Here is an 11,298-nt window from a genome sequence, read left to right as displayed (position 1 = left end):
GGAAAAGTGAAAAACTTTATTATTTGTGCTATGTCTCAAAGAAACTGAAACACATAAGACTGGAGAATGACTTACCTATCATATTTGAGGATTTATTTGATAATGCAAATGTTTAGAAATAAGTTATTCTATATATAGTTAACATACACAAAAGGTTAAAAATAAAACTTGTGAAGGAAAAGCTGAATTGTTGACAAAAACAAGAATGAAAATCCCTGAGTTTTTCAAATATACAAAGTTAATTTAAATTTAACCTTGTTTCACAGGAGAACAAAGAACATTTAAAATGACCATTTACACAGCCCATTACATGTTACTGTAATTACAGTGATTTTTATGGCCTGGAGATATGGCTCAGTTGTAGAGAGCAGGCTTAACAAAACCCTAGATTCCATTTTGGTGAGCTTGAATAACTTGTCTAAATACTAAAAAATATTTAAGTTCTCATTTTACAAGATGGTAACAGTGAAGACTGATGTCCTCCACCTGTATACAGAATCCAGAAGAAAACAGACTAAGTATGAGACTGTGTTGGTAGAATACTTGGTAATATGCACAAGGTTCTGGGTTGAAGCTTCAGCAGTATGCATAAACTGGGCATGATGGTATGTGCCTGTGATCCTATCACTTGGATCACTAGCTACATAGAGACTTTGAGGCCAGACTGGGATACATGAGTTCCTATTTCAAATAAAATGATCTGAAAACAAATTTCATTAGTTGCAAACGATTATTCACTGAAAGTGATATACTTAATGTTTGAGGAGCGAGGCATTACCACTTGATGGCATTATTACTAAAATTTTACATTATGGTTTTAGGACTAGATAAAGCAAGATTAGATAAGTGTAGTTAAGAAATATGGTAAATGTAACAAAGTTATTAATGGAGTAAGCTCAAATTATTTTTAAAAGGAGAGCTCACTTCGCTTGTAAGGCACATTTAGACGGACTTTTCAGTCTTGTAGGTTTCCTTTCCATACAAAATGAAATGCTATTGATCAGTGGTGGAAGCAGGACTCCTAAAGCAGCTCTGCTGAGATGTCCCCTCTAAGTTTCTCAAGGAGGCTGTCTCAGTATCAGTATCAGCCAGTATCAGTTGTTAGCAGTCAGTTATCGCAAAGGGAAGGGAAGAAGAATATCATTACAGACTTTAAACCTGTTTATTTGTTATCTGGCATTATGCACTCCATTATGCCTCTACCTCTCATGCAGGCACAAGCCACTGCAGGCAGGGTTCAGCTACCCTTTCTCTAGTAATCATATCTACTGTCAGATACTAAACTTTATTGTTCTCAATGGTATATTTAAAATTTAATTACATGGGCTGGAGAGATGGCTCAGAGGTTAAGAACACCAACTGCTCTCCAAGAGGTCCTGAGTTCAATTCCCAGCAACCACATGGTGGCTCACAACCATCTGTAATGGGGTCTTATGTCTTCTTCTGGTGTGTCTGAAGACAGCAACAGTATATTCACATACATACAACAAATAAATTTAAAAAAATTTAATTACGCTGTAACTAGATAGTTTAGTTACATTAGGAAAAGCAGATTTTTACTAGTCATTTGACACTTCCATTTGAAAGGATGCATTATTAAGGTATACCTTTTCATCTTTTTTTAAGCATCACTAAAACTAAAAGCATGTTTTTGAAAAAGAATATGTGCTAATCCATTATATAATACCAAATTTGAGTCATAATAATGGAATTTACCAATAAAAGAATGTTATTTGCCTGAATTTAGTGTATTTCAATTTGCCACCCCTCAGAATCACAAATATTCCAATAAAAAAAAAATCAAAGGCAGTTTTTAAAAAATGGCCTTTAAGTAAAAATATAAAAATACAGCGTGGTTTCTTTTAAAACATGATTTACATATTCAGGAAGTTTTAAACTTCCAAATGTGAAACAGTCTTGTGTTATGATAAATCCCCTTTACTTGTCAATGTAACAAAACAGTTTACTTGACAGTGATATTTATGATGCTGACATCCTCGTAAGGCTTATCGGTTTTGGGATTGACTTTAACATTGGAAATCCTCTGTACAACCTCCATTCCTTTAGTCACTCGTCCGAACACGGTATGCTTATTATCAAGCCAAGGCTATATTGGAGAAAAAAAAAAAATGGAAAATTTTGGTAAACTTTAATTTATGAAATCACATCCACTGAGTGAACAAACAAATGAGAATTTAAATTTTACTACATATTTGTAATAAAATGCAATACTTTGACAATGAATACTCGGCTTTAAAAGTTGTTCTTAGTTCATATGGAAAAGATAAAAAGCCTTACACTTATTTTGTGGTATCCCTGGGGCATTAGTCTGCCCACCATAACAGAAAGGTGGTGGTCCCTTGTAATAAAAAGGCATAGAGCTTACAACACCTAGTATAAGTGCCGCCCTATTGTTAAATAGTATTACTTAGGAATTATTAAGAAGGAAAAAAATTGGTTTTTTTTTTTTTAAATTTCAATCTGGTTGCTCAAATCACTAGATGAGAATGATACAAAAATTGTAGTAATTTTTATATTATTTAGGCCAAAGGGTATTGGAAGATAAGTACCCAGTGGTAAGTTCTTTTAAATCATTTGAAAATAAAGACTCCAGATGTTTTCCAAAGGCATGTCACAAGAAAAAGCGAGACTATCTGGAATGGCTTAAGAAGACCGTACTTTGGCATAATTCAGAAGGTGCATGGTGGCTTTGCTACTTAACTTGATTTTTATCCAGTTAAGTGTTTTCTCATTAGAGAACAGGGAGCACCAACACTGAAAGTATGGCGAGTGTTACATTAGACTATAAGCCTGGCAGGTACTTACAAATCCTTTTCCTTTAGTGTTTGGTGTATAATATAGTTTACACTGCATGCCTTTTTTGCTTTTGGAGAACTGTATATAAAAGGAGCTATGTAACCTTATAGTGAGTTTCATCAGATCTGCACTGCAGCTGCTAAGCTGGTAAAAATATGGCTCAGCAATAAGGTTTTGGCCTGGAATGTCATTGATTATGACTTACAGTCTCAGAGACAAAGAAAAAAAAAGTAAAGATTTCATTTTACAATTGGGAAGTTACAATCTTAATTTCTCTAATCAAAGGATGAAGCTAGACATGGTACCACACATCTATAACCCCAGCTGACAGGCTGATGTTGAGGCAGGAGAACTGCAAGTTAAAGGCCAGCTTGGGCTTGGTTTTATATAAGATTTTGTCTTTAAAAAGTAAAAATAAAATGCACTAAATATTCAAAAGATGAGAAAATTGGCCCCAACAGGTGATATAATTTGTTTCAGATTACAAAAAGTTAGTAGTGGCAGAGCAGAGATGAAACTCAAGTACCCTGAACATAAAACCTATTTCCTACTAGACAGAAATAGTTTTTCTAAATTCAGTTGTTACACAGTTTAAAATTTCATCTCTAAATTCTTTTCACCTTCCACCTGGACAGACAGAATAGTATGAGAAGAGAATAATGCAGATACCCAGTCAAACTCACATTCTCAGATGATAAACCATTAACATTTATTTATAGATAATGTATTATACTCACTGTTGGTACTACCGTTATGAAAAACTGGGATCCGTTTGTATTTGATCCAGCATTGGCCATGCTGAGTGTGTACGGTCTGTCATGTCGTAATGTTGAGTGGAATTCATCCTCAAACTCTCCTCCCCAGATGCTTTCTCCCCCCATACCAGTACCTGTTGGATCTCCTGTCTGAATCATGAAGCCCTGGTAACAAAGTATAAAAACAATATCTTTTTATATGTAATCTGGGTATGTGAGTAGAGTTTTTATTTCTCTATCAAGAGAGCTTTGTAGTCAGTGAAATCTTCCACATTCCTTAAAATTATTTCATGACTATATTAACCAAATAATAAGTTTGGATGTTAGATTTCCATTGCTGAATCACTACTTATTCAACTACTGACACAAAAATGCAAATATCTTGTAAAGCATTATTTTTCCTGACAGTCCACAGATTTAGAGTCTCTTGTGTCTTACATGATTGCCTTAATTTAATTTAATTGCTTTAATGCTTGTCCCTTTCCATTCCTCAAATAATCCGGCTTTCCTAGTGGGCCATTTTCCTAACTTCATCAGAGCCTTAGTATATGGTTTTTCATTTTCCATTTTCTGACCTACCAGTAACCAATCACTGTGCAATGCTGTACAAAATTCTTGGACCACGTTCACTCTTCTCAGGCTCTCAGAGGCTGCGTATCATCACTGCTCTCCTGTTTTCCAGATAGCCTTGTTTAGCTCTCCTGTTTTCCAGTAGCCTTGTTTAGCTACTAGGTCAGTATATATATATATCTTGACACATTTGGCTCTTACCATCCATTTCTTTCTTACATTTTAATAAAGTGGTGTGTGTTAAAGAAGGATTCATGAGACATAAGGTCTTGTTATACAGTAACACACTTTGATTTAAATCACACGAGATGTATAACTTACCTTAATTATGCGGTGGAATGTATGCCCATTATAATAACCATTTCTGCTGTGAACACAGAAGTTTTCCACAGTCTTGGGACACCTACAGTAAAAATACAAAATTATTGAGTTTTAATTTTTTTATCTGAAGTTCCATTTTTTAAGTATCTCAAGATCTTCTAAACACATCAGGACAGTCTTTGGTAATCTGATCTCAGGACAAATGACAGTAGAAGCACGGGTAGTGTATTTTCACATTCTATCTTTACACGACTGCTTATTTTGATGATAATGGTATTTCAAGGTCATTTAGCAGTTTAAAAATCCAAAGACAGCATCTTAATATACACATATGCAGCCAAGCATGGTGGTACATGCCTTTAATTCCAGCACACAGGAGGCAGAGGCAGGAAAAATTCTGCGAGTTCAAGGCCAGTCTGGTCTACAAAACAAGTTCCAGGACAGTCAGGACTACACAGAAAAACCCTGTCTCATCTCAAAAACAAAAACAAATGAAAAAAGATACATACATAGTAATATTTACTTCTGGGAAAAATAATTTCCATATAAAAACAATGTTACACTTATTCATAGAAATGGCATCTTCTAAGTTTAATCAACTTTAAGTGACAATCACTCACTAAGAATATGAAATTTAGTCTATTACTAATCTCATAAAATTATTTCATGATTTTTTTTCATTATCACACAATACCTCAGATCTGAGGATAAAAAGGGGAATAAGAGACTCTTGCCTCTAGTACTCATGCAACAGGTTCAAAATGTGTATGTACCAAGCAGTTGAAAAGGGACTGTTCAAGAATCTGTAACTGCTTTGTTCTTTACTTAGTACCAAATTATTATATTGAAAATGAGCACTTTTGATTGAGAGCATTATAAAAGACATCATCTCTTTAGATCTAGGAAAGCCAGAGATAATCATATTCTATTTAGCATCATTAATACTGTAGTTTACAAATATTTTAACTGTATAGAAGACTTTTCAACTGTAGAAATAATTTAAAGTCCTTATGTTGTTCATTGGAATTCACTTTAAAATTGTAGGTGTCTAACAAATTCCAAAAAAGAAAAATTACTATCCTTACCTGAAGAATTTGCTTTGGGAGTAAAGTTGTCTACAAAAAAAGTCCCACAAAAGCTAGTAGGATGTTCAGTTACTGGTACCAGTAGTAGGCACACTTATTATCTTTACAGTTCCCTTTCCCAGTCATTCTTCTGTGTTGTATGGTGCTGACGACTGAACAGGGCCTTGTGCACAGACTGTCCTATCGCTGGCAGCATTCAGAGCCAGCATATTTTGTCCTCACAATAGGCATTAAAACTGATCTCTTTCTCTAGAACAACTTAGGTATCAAAATGTTAAGAATTAAATGTTTTAGCCAAACAAATAATTCAAAATTCATGAAAGTAACAAAATTTAAGTTACACTTCAAATATACACATTGGCACTGGTGTTTGTGTAAGGCAACAAAGGTTGTACGTACTCCACAGGAAAAAGCTTGATGTGAATGTCCCCCATGCTTGTGTGGACAATGGCACTATCTGAAACTCGCTTGGGCCCTTCAGCCTGAGTAGCTGCCATGACTTCTTCTTTAGAAGGTTTCTCGTTAAAAACATCTCTGTCAGAATCTGCACTTTTTGTATCTTCTGGTTCTCGTTTGGTAAACTGAAGAAAGAAAGTTGAATTAAATAACTTACCAAGTAAAAACTTAAAATTAAATTTTACTTTTTTGTTGTTTTTTGTTTTGTTTTTTCCAGACAGGGTTTCTCTGTGTAGCCCTGGCTGTCCTGGAACTCACTCTGTAGACCAGGCTGGCCTCAAACTCAGAAATCCGCCTGCCTCTGCCTCCCAAGTGCTGGGATTAAAGGCGTGCGCCACCACCGCCTGACTAAATTTTACTTTTTAAGGAAATAAAAATTCACAACAGACCTGGCTTAACCTCAGAAAGCAGGAATGTAAAAAGGAACCATGGGCTAGAGAGGGGCATAGTGGGAACAGGTGAGCTTTGACTGTGGAGGGAGAAACTCTTTTATTCACCTAAAAATACATATAAACCTATAAGTGTATGTGTATACATACATAATTCAATGAAGTTATACAATCTGGGCTGTCAGTGCTACCCCAAGAACCACAGACTTACAAAAAACATCTCAGTACCATATACAAGTTGTTTAATCATTGGAGCCCAAGGTATCACCCAGACAATATAAGCCATTGCCACTGCCTATGGCTGAATCTCAGGCTGAAGGTAAGGCTTCATGCACTTTGGACCCAGGACTGAGGATCTGAGCTAGGTCTGAGCCGAAAGCCTCCATCCTAAGGATGAGCTTTCATAGCAGTGGAAGGAGGAAAGCAGCCAAGGATCCCACCTCACTGTGATCCTTAGGATCTACAACAGTGACTGGCATGCATGACACCCTAAGGGTGTCACAGTGGAACACACATCTTGGAGGAGCCAACAGTTGTCTAATTGTACTTAAGGCCCACACAAGAGGAGGGAAATCATATCCAGTACTGGAAGCCCGACTTCCTGGGGTAGGTGGTCATGGATCTTACAGGTAAAGCTTAAATCATCACTTTACTAAACCAGCATAATTTCTAACTGTATTCTAAATACCTATCCTTATAGCTACAGATAAGTATAGCTGTCATTCATTTTCAAAAAAAACAAAACAAAACAAAACAAAAAACCCTTCTCTTTGTAATGATGGAAACCATTACAAAAAACCACCGCCACTGCCACCACCAGCACCACCACCACAAAAATGTAAAGAGCAACTAACTGATCATGTATTGTGCAACTCCGGTGGCTACATCTGCAACATAACTCTTGTACCTATGGCTGGGAGAGCATGGAAGAGGGGGAAGGGGCAGTAAAATTGTAGGAGCCAGAGGCTAGGAAATGTGCTGTAAGATTATGATTCCCAGACATGATAGAAAAGTGTTTACTCATGCTATCTTAAACAGTATGGCTACCTAAACAAGGCCTGAGTAAGTCCAGTACCAACAGACATGCTAACATGGAACAGGGAGATCTCTCAGGTCCTCAGCCTTACAGAACTGCAGGCAACTGAGGAATGCTGAAAGCAAGAGTAGTTTTCCCCAGAGATAAATCCTCTAATTCAATCTGAAATCATATACATGCAAGTAACACTAAAAGGACCAAGTAAACCATATTTATACATTTACATATAAAATATATATGTGTAATATCATATATATGTGTAACAATAACAGGAGACCATACATTTGAGGAGAAAGGAAGGAAGTAATGGGGAGGGTTGGAATAGAAAGGGGAAGAAAATGTAATTGTATTTTAACTGAAGGAAAAAGAGCAATCCACATTAGAGTAGTCATTTTCCAACATAAGATGGGTAAAGCAGTTCAATTATTCTCAAATGGGATACTTTCCTTGGGGTTGAAATTCTCTTGGTTCCACATGTAACAAGGTAATTTGTACTTGTGGTAGTTCATTAGTCTTCTCGTCATAGCCAGACTTGGTGCTCACTTTTCACAAGCAGATGGCCTACATGTAAAACCCATTTCTGCCATTTACTAATTATGTCACTTGGACAAAGTAAAATTTTTTCATTTTCTCACTAATAAATAGGGATTTATGAATATACCATATATATGAATTTATACAATACTTTTATTTCATGATGTTGGATTTAAATGAAGAAGATAAAATTCATCAATATGTTACTTCTTAACATTGTTTAAGGACACAAACATCTGATAACACTGAAAGAAAATTCATAATATTGCCCAGATGCAACTTCTGAATAAAAATTCCTCTTCTTCAAACATTAAAAATGAGCATGTATAATTCAACCATCTGGGGATGGTGAACTGGGAAAAGAAAGCCAAGTAATATCTTAAGAACTAAAATTTTTTATGAAATAGATAAAAACATTAGTATATATCAAGAATTATCTGTGATAATTTTAACTTCATTAGTAGCTAAATCTAAGATCACCTATTTTCATTTAACATAATGAATTTTAAATTATCACTTTTAGAGTTGTAAGAAAAATTCTCATGTTAAAGAATTTATCTATGTTAGGTTAAAAGCTTGACTGGGCTTGGGCAACTGCTATGTCATACATTTATCAATTATGTTGGCTTCAACTCCTCACAGAGGTTTATAATTCAGAGACATCAGATGAGTGAACATGCACAGTACAAGGGGTCAGCCATTTGATTAAACTTTATACACTTAATAGTGAAGCCACAGTAGTCTCTGTTTACTAACCTTAAATCATCAGGAGGAAGAAAGCAGTGTCCTAGATACCCCATTCTCCCAACACAGATTATTGATGTGTAATCCCAAAGCATGTTGCATACAATGAGAGGCATCAGAAGAACACAAGCAGGTGATTATGACAAAATTGATGTTACAAGATTTTGAAGCTGAGCCCATAAGCCGAATTTGAAAGAAAATGTGATTGGATGAAAGATTAAAAATAATAATTACTACAAATAGAATAAGTATGGTCTGGTTAGTGTAATAAATAAAAAGGAAAAAAGGTAAAGCCACAGAAGTGATAAAAGCCAGTTATAGACAACCGAAAGTCCTATTTAGATCTGAGAAAATTGTTTGTAGTGTAAAGAACACAATGCTAGGGCAGAGGACTCTGTACTTTACACTGTCTGCCTGATGGATGTGACTGTTTATAAGTAATTTAGAAGACTGATTTTAGCCCAATCTCAGTATTTTCCTCCCAGTCCTAAGGCCTGATCCCAGGGCTTTATGTATGCCGGGAAAGTAAATGATCACTGAGCAATGATCCCAACAAGTGGCAGATTAATTTTCCAGTGGAGGCAAAGATCCTCAGGAATATATTGATCCACTATAGCACTGTTACAATAAATAAAAAGTCAAGGAAATACAAAAATGTATTCTATATGCACAGAGATATACCTATGTATATAAATCTCTAAAGAAACTGTGAAAAGTGCTGGGAAATTATGTTCAAGTGAAAAGTTTAAAAACAAAACATTTAAAAATCAAAAGTAAAAACTGTTGTAAATACAAGTATGAACATAATTATTACTTCCTATCATCTTAGCACAAATAGCAATAGAAGCCAGATTGGAAAAATTCTAAGCATAAAGGGAAAGAATGCAAAAATACTTAGAAATAAATTCTTAGTTTAAAATTCTACAATATCGATGTGGTAGGCTGGTGTTTCAGGTGTTTAGGAAGTTTGCTATCATTGCTAACATTCTCTAAGAAATTAAAACTAAAGCAAGGCTGGAAAAAACACTAATGTAATGGCCATCTCCAAGACTATTACATACCATATAAAATCGATTCTTTTTGAAAGATGTACAGACTATTGTTGGGTCTGCTTGAATATTCTGAAGAACAGGGTTTTCCGAAGCTTTCATCTCTATGGTAGCTGCAGCTCGATGCTTTTTGGCTATTCCCTGAAACAAAGCCAGCTGCATCACTCTAATGTTCTCTTGCTTGCCTAAGATCCGCACACATCTGAAAAATACAAAACTAGTTAATCTAACACAACTGCCAGAATTAGCCTGAGAAGAGAGCTCAGTGGATAAGCTGATCTGCAGGCCTGAGGAATGGAATTTGGATGTTTAGTAGGCACATTAAAACCAGGTAGACCTACCATAGTCCCAGTGCTTTTGACAGGCTCCATAGGGCAAACTGGCTAGCTAGATGAGGCAAAAAAATTGCTCAATGTCAACCTCTGACCACCTGCATATACGTGCAGACACACCTGTACAAATGCACTTGTACTATAAACATGCAAGAAAAAAGACCCAGACAGAACTCCAGTCATGACAGCCTGACACATGAAAAGTAAAAATCAACTGTCCTGGATTAGGGATTTGTTCAATGTGTAAGGTAAGTGCCACTACACCTGATAGCCTGAGTTCCATCCCCAAGAACCACAGGGGAATAAGTGAGCTGGGTCCACTAAGCTGTCTCCTTGACTTTCACACATGCACTGTGGCATGGGTTCCCCTACACCAAAATAAAAAAATACATGCAAAAATTTAAGTCAACTATCTGTTTTCTATATCCAAAGGACTAATGAAAGGTATCGTAAATATCTTTCTACCTAATTGCCCCCACAGTATTTTAATTTGGAAGGTACTTTGGAAGACAACACAATGGCTTCTTAAGAAAATATACTGGTACAATACTATCCAGCAATTCAGCTCCTTAGTAGTTTTCCAAAGGACATGAAAACTTACACACACACACACACACACACACACACACACACACACACACACACACACGTAAATGACGCTTAAAGCAGCTTTATTTACTATAAATGCCACAACTTGGAAGAAACTAAAATGTCCCTTACTAGCTTGCTAAACAATTGTTTGTAAGACAATAGAATATTACATAGTTTTTTTTTTTTAATGAGCTATCAGGATATAGAAAGATGTAGAAGAATTTCAACTGCTATTATTAACTGAAAGAAATGAAAAAAAAAAGAGAGAAAATAAATGAAAGAATTAAGTGAAAGAGTATGAAAAGGCTAACTGCCGAATGACTAGCATGTGATACTCTAGAGAGAACAGTAGTAGTAAACTGAGCACCAGGGCTCATGGCTGCTCATAACCCTAGCTACAGTGTGAGACTCTGTTTAAAAAAAAACAAAAACAAAAACAAATTAATGCCTAAGATTAGCTGTAGAAGTTAGAAGATGAAGTAGGAACACTTGAGGCAGAGGCCTTCTGACTGATCATACAGTGATGAGCACATTGCACTTCATGTTTGTCCAAACATAATGTATAACAGCAAGGGGAAACCTTAGTGTAAACAATGGGTAAGCTTTAAGTGTTGTGATA

At 35.7% G+C, this 11,298-nt stretch overlaps 1 protein-coding gene across 1 annotated transcript in view; it reads right to left on the bottom strand.

Annotated features, from left to right (window-relative positions):
* Window positions 1–71: 71 nt before the first annotated feature.
* Window positions 72–11,298, bottom strand: part of Ppwd1 (peptidylprolyl isomerase domain and WD repeat containing 1) — a 23,653-nt gene continuing 12,426 nt past the window's right edge. Inside the window, exons 7-11 of the mRNA XM_034523269.2 lie at window positions 9,769–9,958; window positions 5,948–6,129; window positions 4,464–4,545; window positions 3,555–3,737; window positions 72–2,107 (exon numbers count right to left, since the gene is read on the bottom strand). Of these exons, the coding sequence (XP_034379160.1) occupies window positions 1,964–2,107; window positions 3,555–3,737; window positions 4,464–4,545; window positions 5,948–6,129; window positions 9,769–9,958 (781 nt within the window). The 3' untranslated portion in view covers window positions 72–1,963. The remainder of the gene's footprint in view (window positions 2,108–3,554; window positions 3,738–4,463; window positions 4,546–5,947; window positions 6,130–9,768; window positions 9,959–11,298) is intronic.

This window comes from Arvicanthis niloticus, chromosome 19 (genome assembly GCF_011762505.2).
Source record: "Arvicanthis niloticus isolate mArvNil1 chromosome 19, mArvNil1.pat.X, whole genome shotgun sequence".
NCBI lineage: Eukaryota > Metazoa > Chordata > Mammalia > Rodentia > Muridae > Arvicanthis > Arvicanthis niloticus.
Note: the sequence above shows the minus strand (reverse complement) of the source record. Positions and strands in the feature narration are given on the sequence as shown.